Source organism: Polyodon spathula, chromosome 19, assembly GCF_017654505.1.
Source record: "Polyodon spathula isolate WHYD16114869_AA chromosome 19, ASM1765450v1, whole genome shotgun sequence".
NCBI classification, from domain to species: domain Eukaryota; kingdom Metazoa; phylum Chordata; class Actinopteri; order Acipenseriformes; family Polyodontidae; genus Polyodon; species Polyodon spathula.
The window spans coordinates 26707492-26727735 of record NC_054552.1 but is presented as its reverse complement, the minus strand read 5'-3'; the positions used below and the strand labels follow the sequence as shown (position 1 = coordinate 26727735).

The 20244-nt window shown below is 37.1% G+C and overlaps 1 protein-coding gene across 1 annotated transcript; it reads right to left on the bottom strand.

The window, feature by feature from the left end:
* Positions 1-1926: 1926 nt before the first annotated feature.
* On the bottom strand, positions 1927-20093 carry LOC121294863 (selenocysteine insertion sequence-binding protein 2-like). The gene is made up of 18 exons (XM_041219008.1): positions 19896-20093; positions 14304-14491; positions 13514-13838; positions 11933-12059; positions 11456-11688; positions 10943-10967; positions 10742-10851; positions 10117-10248; positions 9669-9758; positions 9219-9386; positions 8649-8790; positions 8035-8204; positions 7737-7869; positions 7349-7511; positions 4411-4631; positions 3815-3969; positions 3115-3334; positions 1927-2899 (listed from the first exon to the last, which is right to left on the bottom strand). The coding sequence occupies exons 1-18, from the start codon at positions 19914-19916 to the stop codon at positions 2265-2267; spliced, it is 3258 nt and encodes a 1085-aa protein (XP_041074942.1). The 5' UTR covers positions 19917-20093; the 3' UTR covers positions 1927-2264.
* Between the last annotated feature and the right edge of the window lie 151 nt (positions 20094-20244).

The following is a 20244-nucleotide window of genomic DNA, read 5'->3' as shown; positions in this document are numbered from 1 at the left end:
TAAAAGGGAAATTCATACAACAATGTTCACGTTTTATTAGTTGACAGGATGAAATTCACTAGTATTTACACAGTGCAAAAGACGCAGTTGCTATTATTACTCAGTACAGGAAACTAATACTATTAATCTGACAAGACCTCCATTGAGCATAAACAGTATTTTCCATTATAATGTGTGTGGGGATTACACATCCAGTTATCAAATTACTGGAAATTGTAACAGAATTTCAAATTGGTTTGTGTGACAGCTTAATTTTCCAGACATTGAAGTACAAACATATATAAAACTCACATATGCAATTTCCAAAAGACAGAATACCCAACCTCCCAATATTTAAATAGTTTTTAAACAATTTAACATGGTACAAATGGAATACTGTAAATGAATTAACAATTGCAAATATATCTTATTGTTATGAAAATAAATAGCAATAGAGAAACAGACATCGTTAGAAACCAGTAATTGCCTAAAGGAACAGGATTTGTAGAATGAAAAACATGAACTAATATCTTATATTGACTGACTAAAACTGACTAAAAGGTAAATTTGTTGAAAACTAAAAAACAGATGCATCACCTGCTTTACCTTAAAAATGTCTGTGATCACAAACATAGTACATTTACTTCACTTTTTATTATGTAAACAAATGACATCTTAATACAAGTAAATACTATCTGAAAGCAATTTACATCCTCTTTATACCTGGATATTGAAAAGCAGATTAAGTACAACAGAAACAAGAAAAGAATAAGTTATTCATCAACACTGAAATACATTGCTGGGGGACACCGACAGACATATTTAAAATGTTGCACGGTACTAAAGAGCAAACAAATGTGTTTTAATTGGGACCAGTGTAACATGGACCTGATAGGGTGGGGTATTAGTAGCATTACAGACAAAAAAACTATTCTGAAAACATAATCCAATGGGGTTTTCTTAAAGCAAGACAATTATAGCATGTAAGGGTTGTAAGAATTATTCTTTTTTTAATTTTTTTTTTTTATAAAACTGTATGCAGTTATATTTTTAGAAGGCATTTTACTTCCTAGAAAAACAGTTTCATTAGAGGTTTTCTAAAAGAAAAATGGAAGCCAATCAAAAAACTTTGTATGCATGGCCTGTGTTGATATCCAACATATAGAAACTACAGATGCAATCTTATCTTATCCAGGAGTCTCAGCCTGTACAAACAAATATGTGTATGAGGAATACTTTTTGCTTGGAAATGTAGAACTATAGGGAACAAATTATGCATATTCCTGTATGTACATAGTTATTGTAGAATATTTACCATACCGAAGGAGTTCAACCTGAAAAAACAATGCAGTGCCCCTGGTCACACTTTCTTAGACCAAAAACATTAATTTAAACATATTTAGTGGAACTCTCTTTAAAAAAAAATCAGAAGGCTTCATATGCATATCTCATACTTACGTTTGAATTTACCTCAAATATTCTGCCTACTCAAACAAAATCCACAAAACATTACCTTTCACCAGTATTACAAGTTAACAAAAAAAAAATAATAATCCTGAGAAAAATATATTGTGTTATATATTAGAATGTGATTGCGAGATGAAATGCAATAAAATGTTAAATCCTGTTTTGCGATGTCTAAGGCTTTAGTCTAGTACTACTTTATGTTAAATTAATGGGAACAAAATATATATACAAAAGAAGATTGTTCCCACTGCGTGTGTTAATATACAAACAGTATCTCTAACCAAGACTACAAACCAAAGTTTCAAACTCACATAAAAGTGCATAACCTTCAATTTTTTTCCCAAAAGCTGAATTACTAGCATTCAAAATGCCATTATTAATTAGCACATTGATATATATATAATATATATATATATATATATATATATATATATATATATATATATATATATTATTATAATATTGTCTATTAAGGTCTTGAACACAAGAACTATTCAGAAATAATGCAAATCAATTCAAAACTACAGGCTAACGCACCGATCCAAATGTTCTAGTAATTAACCGATGTTGCTTACATTTAGTTGCAGTTATTTTAAAATATCCCAAAATTAAAGAAACTGTGGAGTAAATAATACTGAAAGTCCTTTTAAAAATTGCAAAATTTTGGAGATAATATAAACATGTTAAAGATCTCGAAACACTTTACAAGTTATCCCTATGAATGGTTTTCAAGTTTCCTGAGATTACTGATGTGAGGCTTGGATCACAGTACAGAATTAGAAAACAAAGTGCCCCTTCTGTGGAGCTGCTGGTTTTAGTCAACAGGTTATGATCTTGGGTTTGAGCTGCTGCTCTTTATGTTCTAGAACGGGCTCTGCTTGCTCGGACGCTTCTAGTTCTTCCTCCTCGCTATGTCCACCATCGTCTTCCTCCATGCTGTCCTGGTTTTTGCCAAGCTGCAGGTTTTCCAATGTCTTCTGGGCCTCAGTCACCCAGGACTCAATCCTGCTAGTGAGTGGCACCTCCACAGATATAGGCTTGTGGTTATAGTCCTCCTCCTCTTCCTCGTCTTCATCCTCGTCCTCCTCCAGCATGCCTGGTACCAGGGTACTGGTTGTGCTTATGATGGAGGAATTAAGCAGGTCCCGACAGCTCCCATCAAGGGACCCAGTCTCAGTGCTCTGCTGGGAAGCCCATTCCAGGGTGTCGTCTGGTTTCCCTTCATCCTTTTCAGAACCACTCACTGCAGCAGTTTTTGGAGGCTGGGCAGCCGAGGTAGCAGGGGCGATGCTGGCGGCTTTGACAGGTGAAGTAGGAGCTGCCTCGCTGCCTTTATCAGCTATTGTGTTAACAGATTTCTCTGGTACAGCAGTCCTGCTGGCTGATTCCTCCTTCTTGGTCTCTGATGCTTCTAGTCCATCAGAGGTCTCAACCATGTTTCTCCAGTTTGTTTCTATAAATAACAAGAAACAAGAAAGTATTAAAAACAGGGAGTTCTGAATGAAACACAAGAATGAAAAACACACTTGAATTCCTAGTCCATCTTTTAATCTCTGTTCAACTCTTCTTGTACACGCAACCCAGATTATCAAAATGCGTCAACACTGGTTATAAAATAGAATCTACATTCTGGAGTAAACAATCCATCTTTGGGATTTGAAATGTTACCGTATTCTTTCTCATTGACTTCGGAGATGGGCTCTGAAATGACACTGCAGAAGGAGATGGCACTAGCTGCAGACGGGTTCCGCGAATGACCCATGTGGTGGGGGGCCTTCTTCACATTCTTCAGCGCTTCCTCAGCCTGCTCCTGCTCCATAGCTGAAACCATGTCTTTGTATGCCTTTCTAGCTTCCTCCGTTAGTGACACCAGTTTATTAAACAGGCACTGGGAAATAATCGAGATTACATTAGTATTTCCCTATCAGTATATAACAGTACCACGTTGTTTCCTATCTATGCATCTATTTTGTAATATATATATATTTCAAAGTTTTGGCAGGGCAACTTCTCGAACTCCATAGAGTTCACATAAACATTTTAATAAAAAACTGTGACCGAAGGGTATATACATTAAGTATAGTACCCTCTTTAAGGATATACTATAAACTAAATACAAAAATCAACATCACTTGATAATCAAATGGTTGTAAAGCTGCTTTTGTTTCTCAAAGTAATGTTAAAGTTAAGCTTTTCATGTTAAAAATGTTGTGGTCAAAAGGTGCAATTAGGTGAACCACATACAATACACTTGTAATCCCTTTTATAGAACATATTAAAGGTTTGAAGCCCTTCATCAGTGTGCACCCCGACGTACACTGTCACTGACACATTTGTGTTTCTCTATGACAGTGCTCTCAATTCCTACCTCTGCTCCACTGAAGTTGAAGATTCCCACAACACTAACAGGAACCAGTTTGTTGACACAGCGCCCCAATGCTTTGCGCCCCAGTGCGAAGACAAAAGGAATCTCCTGCTCCCTGGCCATAGCTATGACATTGTACAGTGCTTCATCCAGTCCACCTTAGCAGGGGGGGGGGGGAGAGGGTTAGTCTGTAGATCTATATGGCAACAAAAAGCAGACATTAAAGGGAAACTACACTTCATGAAACAATTTAACAAGGCTATATCTGATATGGTGGCTGGTTAACAAGGTTTACAATAAATACATGAATACCCTTTTAGAAATTTTTTTGCTGCCCCCTACCTGTAAGTAATAGAACAATCTGATTTTGTTGTTTCTAATATTTCTGTGAACAGATCATTAATAAAACTAGGCAGTTAACATCACATTAATTACTCATTAATTGTATATTATTAGAATATATCTTTAGATTTCAATATTACACTACATTTCAATATACTACAATTGTATGTAATCACTATGTAATTGCATATGCTTTCAGTATAATTGTATGCAATTAGTTTTCAATTCTCACTGCATTTCTACGAGCTTGTTCTTACCTTTCGACTGGATCTTTTCACAGTTTGGGGAGATGATGACGCACTTGATCTTGTTGAGTCTCATGTGCTTGGTCACTTCACGCAGGCCCATGACCAGCCTTCTCTTGGCTTTGGCCTTCGCAGGGTCCTTCTGGTACACACGCTCCTGGAAGCGCACAAGTTCCTGCAGCAGGACGGTCACGCTCTCGTCAATCTCCTTGCTCAGAACCTGGTTGCAATACCTAAGTCATTCAAACACAATTCAAATACAGAGAAAAATCACTTAACAAAACAAGCAAATCCTGTCCATAGAATATACAATTCTAAAGTTAAACAACACCACTTAATGTTTAAAAGTAGTTCCCAATTTCAACCTTCATTATTTCTATTTTTTTATTTACTTAATTAAGTTAACAATACGTGGGGTGGCTCCAATTATAAGAGATGTCACTTCACACACCAAGTAGCCTGAATCTCAGCTTTGCAGATAAACTAAACTTTATGCAACTATAAAAAAAATCTCTCTCTCCATCCATCCATCCATCCATCCATCTATATATATATATATCCTGTGGTAAATATTTCTGTTAATACATGTACTACATGAGTAACAGCACAGTTGTGGTTTTTATATAACACACACATATACACACACATACACACAGTGCCTTGCAAAAGTATTCAGACCCCTGACCAATTCTCTCATATTACTGAATTACAAATGGTACATTGAAATTTGTTCTGTTCAATATTTTATTTTAAAACACTTAAACTCTAAATCAATTATTGTAAGGTGACATTGGTTTTATGTTGGGAAATATTTTTAAGAAAAATAAAAAACTGAAATATCTTGCTTGCATAAGTATTCAACCCCCACACATTAATATTTAGTAGAGCCACCTTTCGCTGCAATAACAGCTTTAAAGCTTTTGGGTAAGTATGTACCAGCTTTGCACAGTGTCAGAGTGATTTTGGCCCATTCTTCTTGGCAGATTTGCTCCAGGTTGTTCAGGTTGGTTGGATGACGCTTGTGGACCGCAATTTTCAAATAGTGCCACGGATTCTCAATGGGATTGAGATCAGGACTTTGAACAGGCCACTGTAGGACATTCACCTTTTTGTTCTTGAGCCACTCCAATGTTGCTTTGGCCTTGTGCTTGGGATCATTGTCCTGCTGAAAGGTGAATTTCCTCCCAAGCTTCAGTTTTTTAGCAGACTGAAGCAGACTCTCGCAGTATTTTCATGTACTTTGCTCCATCCATTCTTCCTTCAATTGTAACAAGATGCCCAGTCCCTACTGATGAGAAGCATCCCCACAGCATGATGGTGCCACCACCATACTTCACTGTAGGGATGGTGTGTCTCGAGGCATGGGCAGTGTTAGTTTTGCGCCACACATAGCGCTTTGAGTTTTGGCCAAAAAGCTCTACCTATTTTCACACATCGCAGCTGGGTCACTCTCATGCTTTCTGACAAACTCCAGAAGTGCTTTCAGATGGTACTTTTTGAGTAACAGCTTCTTTCTTGCCACCCTCCCATACAGGCCAGTGTTATGCAGAGCTCTTGATATGGTTGACTGGTGCACCATTACTCCACTCCCAGCCACTGAACTCTGTAGCTCCTTCAAAGTGATTGTTGGCCTCTCTCTGGCTTCTCTCACAAGTCTCCTTCTTGTTTGAGCGCTGAGTTTTGAGGGATGGCCTTTTCTTGGCAGTGCCTGGGTGGTGTGATGCAGCTTCCACTTCCTGATTATTGATCCAACTGTGCTCACTGGGATGTCCAAACACTTGGATATTATTTTGTACCCTTTCCCTAATCTATGCATTTGTATTACTGTATCTCTAACTTCTGTAGAATGCTCTTTGGTCTTCATTTTCCTTCAGATTCACAGCCTTACCAATGATCCTTCAACAGTGGGGTTTTTATCCAGAAAATGTGACAGCAACTTTAATGGTTCACAGGTGGAGGCCAATGGTAAGCTAATTCGGTCCTCGTTAGGGTAATTTCTTTCATCGGTGCAAACTGTAAGCTTCCACAGCACAGGGGTTGAATACTTATGCAAGCAAGATATTTCAGTTTTTTATTTTTCTTAAAAACATTTCCCAACATAAAACCAATGTCACCTTACAATAATTGATTCTGAGTTTCAGTGTTTAAAAATAAAATATCAAACAGAACGAAATTTCAATGTACCATTTGTAATTCAGTAATATGAGAGAATTGGTCAGGGGTCTGAATACTTTTGCAAGGCACTGTATGTGTGTGTGTGTGTGTATATATATATATATATATATATATATATGACACAACTAATAACCAACTGATTTGTTCTGCTAGCAGTGTTGTCGGGTTATGAAACTTAAATACCACAATGCATAGATATTTCTTTAGGAATGACCTGCACCAAAACAAGAGTTTTATTGTCTCTAAAGGGTTGTTAGAATTCATGATCTGTAAGGTTTGACAGATTCGGGTAGGCTGGAGCAAAGTGCTTATATTGGACAATTCTGACAACAAAAGCCTGTTTGTAAAGAGAAGCATACAATGCATTGAGAAGCAAGCAATCTATAAGCCACTTGTACCATACACTGTACAATCATTTATTGTATAGTCGTTCCTTAAAAGAGCCTGTTAGGATTTACAGCAGACATTTCAGATCCTGAATATATTTCATTTGGGCCAATGTGTTATCTGGGCGGGTTAAGAATTTGAAAAGCAAAGAATTGTTTTGCAACATGGTTAACCCATGGGTAGCCTTGTACTAGGGTATTATGGATCTTTACAGAAGCTCCCATTAAACTAAACTAAAAATAGAGCAATTCAAATTCTTGGTTCTTGTGTCTATAATGCAGGGTGTACAGACCAAAAATTTTATTTCAGGATTGAAAACTACAGATAGCAATTAACTTCTGGTTGCATTTTTTTCTGATTTGTTTTCAGTATCTTTCAAAGCACCTACTCTCTGAATCTCCTGCTGTGTATTTTCGTGATGGCTGATGTTGCCATTGGACTTCCTATTCCAGAACTAGCAGGGGATCCTTGAGAGACAGGAGTGATGCTGTACGGCGAGTTCTGGCTTGCAGGGGAAAGAGAGGCATCGCTGGGAATGCTAAGACCCATTTCTGAAAAACAGTTTATATACATGTATTTGAATAAAAACACTTGTGATACATGGGAATGAAAATACATTTTGTGTTTAAACCATTATAGCAGACACTGAATACCATGAAGAAACTAATATAGCTGCACTGTAAAAGAAACACAGGGTAAGCAAATTATGTTAATGTAACACACACACAGCAGTAAAAGGGCACGCAGGTATGAGAAGGCACTGCAGATTTACAAACCTTCCTGAGACCCAGCTTCCCTGGACTGGTCATCAGTAAAATGTAACTGTAGGTCCCCCTGATCTTCTGGTTCCACAAGACTGTGGTCAAGAGAGTATTTGCCTTTCTTTACTTCTCTTTCTTTCAGAATAATCTAGGGTAAAAAAAATTGCATATGTGTTTTAGTCATCACTTTAAGTAATACTTTTCCTTTTAACCAAGAAATGGTGCAAACTGCACTTAGGCATAAAGACACTGAATCTGACCCCATGTATCAACATTATAATGTTGCTAAAGTGCAGTATTGTCAATTTCTAACCTTCTTAAGTGCTGTTGGCCTCTTCACCTTGGGAACCTCCCTTTCCTTTCCTCTTTTAAGCCTGGGGGCAGTAGAGTCCAGCACATTATGAGGCCCAGTATAGGGCTGGCTTTTCAGCATCATCTTCTTGCTGCTGGAATCCTTGTTATGGAAGGGGGCTGCAGTGCCAACTAGAACAGAAAATAAAATCACAGACCTCAAGGAATTTTCAGGAATTTGCTTCAAATACAAGTGCCATTGAACCATTAAAAATCCCACATTTTTAAAATTGGTGCTTCACTTCTCTAATAAAAAGGGTCTAAAGACCTCTTATATTCCATTAGACTAAGAAACAATTTGGTAAATGTATAAGCTGTTTTGGGCCTTGCTGGAATTGGGTAACTTTTTACATTAGATTTTTAGCTATTTTTAAAAAACACAGATTTTCCAGTAGTATTGTTAATCCATGCATTCAGGGTCCCTCTCAAAATCAGCAAATTGTATTCTCAAATGAAAGCACTAGAATGATGGATGGCAAGCTTCACAGTAGCAAACATATCTGGTGGCTGCTAGTCACACATGCCACTAGATTACAATTGCAAGCCTAGCTACTGTAACACAGCACAGGGCAGTACCTGTGTAGGACAGGGGCTTGGTGTTGGTGAGCTGGCGGGCCTTCATTGCCATCTGCTGTTTCTCCAGAGCAGCCAGCATGTCTCCCAGATCCAGCTGCACTGGGGTTTTACTCTTCTTCCCAGCAGCTTTTGTCAGGGCTTCCTGCAGAAAACAATCAACAGAACACAGAATTATGAGGTGGCAATATTGTAATACTAGGACACACAGCAGAAGTATTAAAATTACCAGTGTGTTGATTGTAACATGCATTTTAAGATTCCAAAAATGTTTGTCACATGACTAATCAGTACATAGCTTCAAACCTCAAGAGGACATGCTCTGTTGCTCAGTTGTCTGTTTTTTCCTTGAGTATTAATTGTTCCTAAAATGTACTGATGTTGCCACTGTCCATGAATTTGTCTATAGTAACTACAATACATGAGTAGTGTTCAAATTGCAGCCCACATAGCATGGCATTCGCCCACTAAGTATAAACCTCCCTACTGACGAACTGCACAAATGCGATTCTGAGAGATTTGTTATTACTTTACTGATTAGCGACAATCGTAATACAATCTGCAAAAGCTGACCTGAAGTTTCTTTTGTTCCATGCTTATCTCTGAATATTCCTGGGCAGTGGCCAGAGCTGCAGCCAATGCTTTCTTCCTCTGACTTTTCGCTCGTTTAGGCACAGAAGTGGTAATTGGAATTGGAGTCTGCACTATGTTCATTGGAGAGTTCTCAGGCAAATTATCCAGCTTAAAAAAAAAAAAACATACACTATTTAAAATCATCATTAAATATTTTTAAAATCGCACTTTTTTACAAACCACCAGATGCAATGTGATGCATTGTATTGGGTAGTATTAAAATAAAATGTATTTCTCTAACTGGTATTTTACTTCTGCATCACTGCAAGCTGTAGGTGATTGTGCATGTGCTTTTTTTTACAGTAGTTACACTATAGCAATAAGATCAGCTCAGCAATTTATCTGTATATGAAACAAATCAAAGACAAGGTATACCATGGCATTGCTTACAAGGTTCGTGGGAAGTTTTGGCTGCATTGGTTCAGTCTTAATCATTGAAACAGCAGCTGCAGGAACCAAGTCTGGAAATTCATCTTCATCCTGGGAAGGAAATCACACATTATAACAAATTGCATTAACAAGCAGTAGCTCACAGAGATCAAGCATATATATAAGTATATTTAATCAGCTTTAAATATATACAAGTATATTTAATCAGCTTTAAATATATACAGTATATATATGTATATATATATATATATATATATATATATATATATATATATATATATATATATATATATATATATATATATATACACACACACACACACACACACATAATGGACTATTTCTTAATTGTCTGTATAAAACTATTTTCTTTAGTTATATATTATCAGAGTACTTAGAAAGGTGATTAAGTTTGTAATCTTAAACACTTCAATCAATGTAACCATACCTCAAAATACAAGGGCTTTGTGGTTTGCTGTGCAACAGTTAACTGGCTAATATTCAATGGTTTCCAGTCTGGCGATCTCCTTTGCAGGCTTCTCTCGGACAAAATGCTCTGCCCTCTGCCTCTGTATCCAACCTGCAAGTCAGGCACAGCGCATTCTCTTTATACATGCTCCCTGTATGTAATCTCTTACAATTTTGGTATCCATTCTCTATTGTATTTTTTGTTAGATCATGCTTACTAATTATTCTTGTAATACTTGCTTATGAAAAGGCTGATTATTGGAGAAGTAAGATGGGGTAGTATATCAGTGTTGCACAGGTTTCAGTGCACAATGCTTCACCTACTGTAGTTCACAGTGAAATGCTTGTATGATTCTGCAAGATCAGCCGCTACACCTATACGGTATTCTCACCATTACTGCATGACAAATTGCTGTATAAATTTTTTTTTAAATCACCTGCTTTTTATTGGGATGATATCTTTTCTTTGAGTAACTTATGGAGGTCTTGTTTCCACCTTTCTGAAATACTGTTCTATCGTAGATATACAATATATACAATATATTTTTCAATCTAGTGGGTTCCACCACAATTTCTAATTTGTTTTCCATTGCCTCTCTATTTACCTGGGCATAATTTCTGTGCTCTGCTGGTTTTCCACCCCTAAGAAATTGTGAATTTCTGTCCATCCATGTTTTCTGAGTGGCCTGAGAGGCTAGGTTTACCCAGCTAGCAGCTATGAAAGGAAACAAGAATCAGTGAAGTCAAGTATGACGACCAAATCAGGTATTAAAACAACAGAGCTTATGCACAAAAGGCTGAACTACCTTGTGTTCCTGCTGATTCAGCTACCTGGAAAAAGATAAGAATATGTTATGTTATATACGGGCAAAGTCAGCATCAGTTCAATAGCATCCACAATAGATCGGAGCCATTATAATAACCTACAAAAGACACAACAACCCACTTACAGCTTTTATTTCAATGAATCTCTTTGCCTCCTCATTTTATTTTTCTGCAGCTATGTTGACTTATTAAAATACACCTAATCCCTTCCTGGTATGCAGGGTTGAATTAAGTTCATGATTACTCAGTCAGATCATGTGACCTACAGCACATGAATTGAAAAAATACTATGAATACACAAAGCTTTGTTTAAAAAAAAAAAAATCTACAAAACAAGCAAAGAACTGTACAACAGAAGGAAGGTAGGGACAACATTGCTAACGCAAAATAGGAGGCAATAGAAGTTTACTTTGGAGATCTAATTGAAAAACAAGAGATTTAAATGGTCATAATGAGTTACATCTAATAAAACTTTAAAATGTGGTAAAACATACAACTGAATTATTAGGGGGATCTGAGGTCCTGGTGCCCATGCCAGTGGCCTGATTGTGGCTGTGTTTGGGACTGCAGTAGCCGCTGTCACTGTCAATGTCTGCCTCGCTGGCCCCGTGCTCGCTGGAAGACTCTGCTGCCGGGTGTGACGCTCTCCTTCGTCTTGCTTTGGTTTTCCATAGCAAAGGACTAGTCCGCTCCGAGAGGGACTTATTGGCTATTTCACCAGGGAAATCTAATAACAGGATACATAGCAGAAGTGTTAACCAGCGTGCCGTACACTAAAACAGGAATTGCTAGATTCCAAAAATGTTTCCTCACACGACTAAGCAGTCTAACATTTAAAACACATGATGTCTGAACCCAGAATGCTCAATAAGATTCCACAAGAACCCAACTTTTTCTTATGGCAATGCTGTTAAATAGCAGGTCAATTAATATGTATGTTGTGGTAGGCATTCCTTGTATATATAGGTTACCTGTCTGCTGTGCAGCGTCCACCAAAAGCACTATCTTTGATCTGTTGTCAGGACATGAAGCACTGATCTCCTTTTGAACAGCAATATTTCTCATAGGCAGTCTTTGGGTTCGTATTTGCTGTGGAACCTAGTATATAATAAATATGAACATCAGGAGTATTGTTTGTAAATGCACATTAAAATATCAGAAGGTAGCATGGGATGAACCCTAATTTCAATACAGTATTATGAATGTAATCTTACATCTACCAACAGAATGAAAAACCCAAATCCTTACACACGTTTTATAAATCAACAAAGCAGCTATACAACACCACCTCATAAGCGAATAACAGAACCCCAAATACAACACACACACATATTTAACACAAAGCAGTGCACTTATCTGATCCAGTTACCTATCCACAAGCAATATCCACAGCCAACAATTTATTCATGATCCGACAATTATAAAGGTCAAAAGTTACAGCTCTGTGTACTGTATTTCACAACTGCGTGCTTTGTTAAAGGGACAGCAGCAAATTATACTCCTAGTAATCTTGGGAGGTTACTCACACTGATATCGGTGGTAGTTTTTAAATACATGAAGGGCCTGGGGTATTTCACGAGTGTTTACCTGTATTTTAGTCCTTCAGCTACACAACAGTTCAATACCCACAGAAACGAAGCAATCATTAAACAAATATCACATTACACTACTTTATTTTCCCTGTAGTGAATTAATCACCCCAGTACTATAAACTACATATTAGCAGATTAATAAACAGAATGCTACTGGTGTTTATTTAACCCTGATAGCCCGATCTATAATTAATTTAATTATAATACTACTTCACAGCATGGTCGTTTTGTGGGCATTTCCAATTGCTAATAAAAAAGCTTCTACTTACACGGAACTGCTCTTCAGTTCGGGACCTCTTACAGAAAAGCAAACAAGGTTTGTGAACTGTTTGTAAAACATGTAAATAATAAAACAACAGCTAACTTTTTTTTTTTTTTTGGGATGCAAGTGCGTGTTTGTGTAAGTTTTAGTAATTTAAGCTACCGTTAGGTACTAACATTTATTAGCAAAATAAATAAAATAAAATGTGTATATATTAAATAATAGAATATATTAAAATAAATTGTATAGTAATTAAATATATCTAGTTAGCCTATCTGCAGTATGTGCTAATCTTGTTCGCGCTGTTTGTTCAGTAACTTGTTTACATTGTGTTCATACGTGAAAGTCTTCTTCTCATGGTTCAGATGTGATATTTTAAATAAAGCTGCTGAAAGTAATCAAACTGCTTCAAGTTGTTTCATTTTAACTTGTTTAGTTGGTATCGTGGTTATTGTATTGCTGCTGACAGTAAACACTATTCTCAATGTATTTCTTTTGTAATGTATTTGTTGTATTAAATTTAAATTAAGGCTTGGAGGTGGGGGTTGCCCCTCCCCAGCCCTGCCCCGCCCCACCCCGTCCCAATTGGAGCCACTGTATGAAACCTGTATTTTCGCACAGTCTACATGGACTGATCCTCAAAAAACACCTGTTACAGCAGGGTACAGTAAAACTAACAGGAATAGCTTGGTGCTTACCTTTGACACCAGTGGCGACCTTGTGATCCCTCGCCCCCTCTGGTTTGCAGCTTGGAAGAGCTGCCCAGGCTGCACAGGTCGATCAGCACACTCACTGGAGACACTGACCACTCCGGCTGTCTGAACAGGGGCTCCATACGGAGTGGAGAAGGGCTGATAAAATCCCATCATTGGAGTGCAGGGTGCAGGCATAATCTGGTAGTAGGCATAGTCATTTGGAACAGGGGGCTGTGGTGATGACAGGATAGGATACGCAAGGTATGGGCCAGCTGTGTTCAGGTTGGGCTGCTGCCATCTGACGTCACTGTTATACAAGGGTAACTGCCTACAAAGAAACAGAAATTAGTAAATCCAGAGACCTTACATAAACAGGGTTTAGTGGAAGATCAGGGTAGTGCTTGTGTACAATCTGGACTGTATATATGTTTTTGTCTTTGTTTTTCTTTATGACATGCCAGGGCTACATTTCCTTTAAAAACATGATTGCACTGCTTTCAGGAGGGGTGTGTGCTAATCAATTAGCAACACCCTCTTATACTTGAGCAAGGCCATCATTCAGACAACTACTCTAAGTTAAATTCCCTTGTATTACAGGGGAGAAAAAACAGTTCAGTATTAACATGTGCATATTTTTTTAATTGGTATTTTTATTCAATGTTCAAGTAAATCCAGAACAGACAACACAGTACTGTGGGTTCATTTGAACGTGGACATTTTGCTGTCTTGATTTTTATTTGTTTTAAATGCTGCTTAATTGACATTTGAACAGTGAATGTATGAGAATGCTCACCTGTTGGGTTGATTTTCCTGTACAAATGGGTAGCACGTGATCAGGTAACTAGGGATGGGAGTGGGCTCCACTCCGCTGGCACTGCCCCCATCTCCACTGCCATTCGGAAGACTCATTGAGACAAAAACTGCTTCAGAGCCCTTCTTCTGAGGAATAAACGGTTCTACTTCAGCAGAGAGCTTGCCACCCTAAGGGGTTCAGTAGAAAAGGCAGTGAACAACTTGAATACGCTAATGCTACTGAATAGTGTAACGGCACAATGTGTGCTTTAAACAAGATAGGGGAGTATTTGTTCACATCAACTATACATTACATGTATTCATTCAAGAACCACTTGGTGGTCTACAATACAAGCAGCTATGGAGGTCATAATAAAATGTAATCTTAGGGTAAGTCATAGGTGACGTACTGTATGTCTTTGTTTTTTATATATTCAAGGAAATATGAACAATGAATGTATTGTAACAGATATCCATCATCAACCAGGAAAAAAAAAAAACTTGAACTAACAACAATATACAAACAACAGACTTCTGCTTGCTATAAATACTGAATTATCTTATCAGCGCACAGGAGTTTTTCGCATTTGTATAACCTGTAGCGTATGACAGGTGAAAGGATTAAAATGCCAAGCTGTTTCAGGTCTAATGAATGGCATTCACTTCTATAATAGCTCTCTATAATAGATTTCATGGCAGATTTACACTAAGCCAGCCCGACTATTTCAGGTCTTAACTAAAAATAGTGTGTCACAAAAGATTGCTCAGTAGTGAACCCTACTTTAGGTAAGAAGTCATGTAAACACCTTGAGAGTGCTGAAGTGAACTATTGCTAATTTATGACTTGGTTGTTTGGTTCTAGTTTTGTAAAATTTGCAGGTGTTTTACCTTTAAAAAAAAAAAAAATAGCAGTTAAAGACTGGAGTAAACTCTTTGAAAATATGTTTTTAAAACTAAAATCAATTTACCTTACAAACTACATTCCTGTCCTTGATCATCCTTTGAAGGCACAGATTTTACATTTGGTTTTCCAGAAGCAAAAACTCTGCGTTATAGACAGTAGCTTGAACAGCAGTAAACCTGAATATTAACCACACCTCCTTCAGTGAAGCTGAATTGCCCAGAATGGACAAGGTTGTTTTCTGGCAGAGAAGTGCTTTAATTATAAATTAGAAGAATTTGGAAATGTATTCAGTTATACCTGAATATTTAGTGAAGTCCCCAGGCAAGTACAGTGGCAGAAAAGTTACATAAACATTGAACACCTCACAACTGCACCCCTCGTACATATTTTCAGACTTGCTATCTATAATACTGTGCAGTTAGTAAGAAAACTGGTATTAAGAAATGGTTTATAATATTATTCAGGCGCTATAATCCCAACACAGTAGACAGGAAGGGAAGTGGTTCCTCATCTTGCTTGGAAAATAAAGAATGGGTTAAAATAGCTTCAATCCCAAGCAAACAGTCCCTGCTCTTGATCTGCAGTCAGCTGCACACTTGGCAGCCTAGGATGTTATACTTTCCAAGTCACCCACTCACAGAGAACAGGGACCAAACCCATAACTCCATAACAGTGAGCCTCTTGCTGTGCATTAGGAGAAGAATAATGCCTTTGGATTGCTTTCCAGAGATTGGCAAAGCACAGAGATGAATTCAATTTATGGCCCTTTGGTGTACAGAGTGAAAGCATCAGCACACTTGAGCAGTAAGCCCACAAGGCAGCACACTGTACTGTTGAAGAGCCAACTTGGGGTGGGGGAAAAAAAAAAAAAATCCCTTTTATTTATTTTAGCTGTTTACAATAAAGCTGCTTTCACTAATACCCTGTCACCCCCTGCAAACACAGTAGAGTCATTCAAAAGGGGTTTAAGTAACAAGATCCCTTCACTTGTAGGCAGCGTGTCACTCACAGTATAGTACACTCATTTCACTTTGGAGTTCAATAGAAAAAAAAATAACCTAAAACACTAGTCAACATATTGGTGTTTAACATTTTTCCTCCTCTCTGCTGTGTGTAAATATTGATAGCTTAATTGTTACAACCATAAACTCAAAGTTCAAGTTTTACAATGGCGAATACAATACAATTATATTACTACTGAATGATAATGAAGTTAAAAATAGAAGCCAAAATGAGGCCCCAGGTCTTCTGGTTTGTTCTTCACGTGGAGTTTGAGTTGATTTACCTGAACTACTAATTACTAGAGGAAGTTTCTTACTATTTTCTTAGAAGACACTCCCTGGCCTTCAAAACTGAGCACACCAAACAGAAACATGTAGGTGACTAAAGAGAGAATTACATAAACTAACTGAAGGCTACATTACATGAATCAGCATAAAAGCCACCAGACTGTACAGCTTTCACTAGGCATTTCTTACTGAAAAGGTACAGCGGATGGGTTTGCAAATTGTGACTTGTTCCAGTTTTGTTACATCCTTATTATACTCTGTACATAGTATCTTTTAATAATTGCATTTTGAGCCACTTAAACCAAATAAATCAGGTCTCCAGGTGAACCACATCCTGTACTTTGATAGCCATTGTCCCCATTTCCTGGAGTTTTGTAGTCATTTTGGATACTGCTTCAGCCTAGTGGACCACTTGCATTGAAGCTGTTCTCTGGTTGCTTAATTCCCTAGTTGTCGCGCAAATAAATTATTAAAAAAATAATAATAAAAAAAAATATCAGATTCAATTCTATTTATTTTGCGTCGCTCCAGTGTCACCTGTGGTGTGAAGATACTTATTTAATGTACAGGTTCTACTAATTTTGTTGCATTGCTGCCCACACAGTATTCACTTATTGCATCACGTCTAGTGTGTGTGTAACGGCCAATGCCTCGTTGAGGCCATCAAAAACAAAAAGATCACAAGAAAACCATTCCATTATTTATCCCACGATCTTCAGAAAACAGACATGGTTACTTCCATTTTCTAAAGATCCTGAGACAAATTATCTTGTGATCTCAACATCTTTTTTTTTTTTTTTTTAATTGTTTTTTTTAGATATCCAGAAGAAGCCACCGTAACAACTCAAGCAAAACGAAGCAACATGAAAGTTTACAGCAGACTAACGACTATACAGCTAGATTCCATCATCTCTAACCATATGATTAAATTAGGCTTTCTACAACAAGAAAAGTTTGTTTCTGAGTGTTCAAAAAGTCACTGAATTAGAAAACAAAAAGCTGTATTGTATATACTGTATTGTATATAAAAATGCCGAAATCTTATTGTGTAGACCAAAGCAATACAGAACTCTGAACTGGGAGTGGGTTTTGGCACCTAACTGAACAAGTAAACGCTTGACACCTCATGCCAACATTTTAGAAGGGGTCAAATTAGCAGTAAGATTCCTTGTTCTTGTTTGTTATTGCTTCCAGATTTCTTTAAAATGAAAACGCTAAGGATCACTGGCTGTTTTTTGGCAGAGCTGCTTCAGGCGATGCTTATTATCTTGTTATCCATTCAGTCACCGTTAAACCTCCAATTGTTTAGACTTGAATTGAAAAAAGAAAAAAAAAGACAGCAACAACCACAACTAAAAGCAAACAATTGTCTTCAGTAAATTTGGCTCTGAGGTCATCAGCAGATGCAGGGAGACAAGAGCTGACACTAATAAGAGCGGAGTGGTTGCATTTGCATCTTTTTTTTTGTATTTGGATATACAATGCATTAAAGAGGGTTTGTTTTTCAATGTACAGTAGATGCTTAAAGAGACATGCACTTTAAATTAAGAGAACAATCAACACTGTACATATGCAAATGCTTGCTGCACACAGGTTTTAACACAAAATCTGGAGGCAAATCACGATCAGCATAGACTTTTAACTTTCGACCACTGACAGTGGAATACTGGGTTACAAATATTTATAACCCAATAATGTCCTCAGCATTCTCTCTATAACAGACCCTATTTTATTCTTACCCTCATTTAAAGGTTTTTCGGGGGGGGGGGGTTGTAGCATCTATCAGATTTACGATGAAGCTGCTGCCATACTGACGGTCTGGTGTCTGGTACATTTTCTTATTTTAGCATTAATAACTTGTATTAGTTAATTTTAAAGTATACTTTATACTGTATAAAGTATACTTCATATACTGTACATCTAATGTATACCTTACACAGGAATGCTAAGTATGGCTCTCATCATGAGTAAACCTAAAAAGAAGATTTCTTACAAATTACTTATTTTACTATATAAATATTTAATTAACAAAATGGTTGTTTAAAATGTGTGATGTATCCTTTTTAAGCTAACAGACCAATTGAAATAACACATAAAAAACTGTCTACCTTACTAAGCTACAGGCATAATAAACAACACATTAAAAGAAAGAAATTTATATATTCTACAACAGTCCTTAAAATGCCTCAATATTCAAGTCAGGAACAACCTATTGAAAGTCTACACCACTAGTAGTAAAATGTCGACTCTCTTTAGAGGAATGCGATCAATGCCGTATCCATTTCACAGCAAACAATGTAATGACAATCCTTTACACAGGTCCTCACAATTGGTTTTTTGTTTTGTTTGTTTTGTTTTGTTTTTTTAAAGATATTTAAATATTCGTTCATTTTACAAAACTGAAATCGAAAAACAAAATAATATCATCCAAGTTCTCTCACTCTCAATGTATTTGTTTCTCGTTTTACAACACGTACGCGAATATGTCTCCATTCAAACAATAGGTCTTAGTTGGAGACTGAGGTAAAGCTTTGAAAATATGGCCCAATAACATGTCTTGCGGATTACGATATAATGACATCAGACAAATCTAACTGAGGCAGTTAAAAAAATGCACCCACTGTGATTTGAAAAAAGTAAGTTCAATAATGAAAATTAATATCTTGTTCAAGACAAACAGCTAAAATATTAAACACCAGCAACCCCCATCCCATCTCGCTATTCCCACATTTGTACAGTGTAGCACTCAGACTGAGAGGTTGCCCCTGTCCCGGTGGAACTTTGTACATGTCAAAACTTTGCCATTACAATTAGCTTCGAGAAGCCTCCACAAAAAACACTATCTACAGACAAATATATTAATAATTAATCACAAGATGCGTTACATTTCCCCTGGTCAAGTGCGTGCAAATAAGTGCCTGCTTACTTACATTTTGATCTGACTGTATTGTTGAGTATTACTGCTTAGATTCTGTTACTAGCTAACCAATAGATGTTGCCAGCAATGACAGTGTTTGCTCACTACGTGTCAAAGCAAAACAAAACCGACAATTCAATATATCCGTTTTACACATTAATACTTTCACGAGGACAACAAGTTTCCACGAAACCAATCTCAAAGTACAACAGTGCAACAGCGCATACTGTATACACAGTATAATTTTATAAACACAAAAACATAAATTATGTCAGTCTTCATGAGTGCATTTAATGTTCTTTTTTGCTTTAAAAGGTTTAAGCAAATGTATATGATATAGCAAAAAGCTAAAATTATCTGACAATACAGCTGTATGATTCCTTTATATAAAAAAATAAAATAAAAAGTAACTCCGGATTTTCCATTCAGGGCCTACTACAAAACACTGCAGAAAACCCAGTCCCGTGTTTTAATCCCGTTTACCTTGTTGTCATTTGCGTCCATAGCTGCCTATCCAGGTACTGTGACAGATTCACTATGAGTGTGTGTTGCAGTTATCAGGAGGTTGCTGTCATTTTCTTCATTGTCACTTGAGTGTCTCTGTTTAAATGAGGAAACACACCCAGCCCGATCGCTCGTTTCTACTATCACTCAGTTCCTGTACTCACTAACGGGATCAAAATAGGGTGGAGAGTCATCTGGAACGAAGGCCCTACTGGCTCAAAAAAGATAAACAACTCACTGCGAGCTAACGTTGGTGATGTTGTACATGAAACAATGCAGCCCACTCACATAGCATTTAACCCAGGAGTTACTTTATTAATTGTGTTTT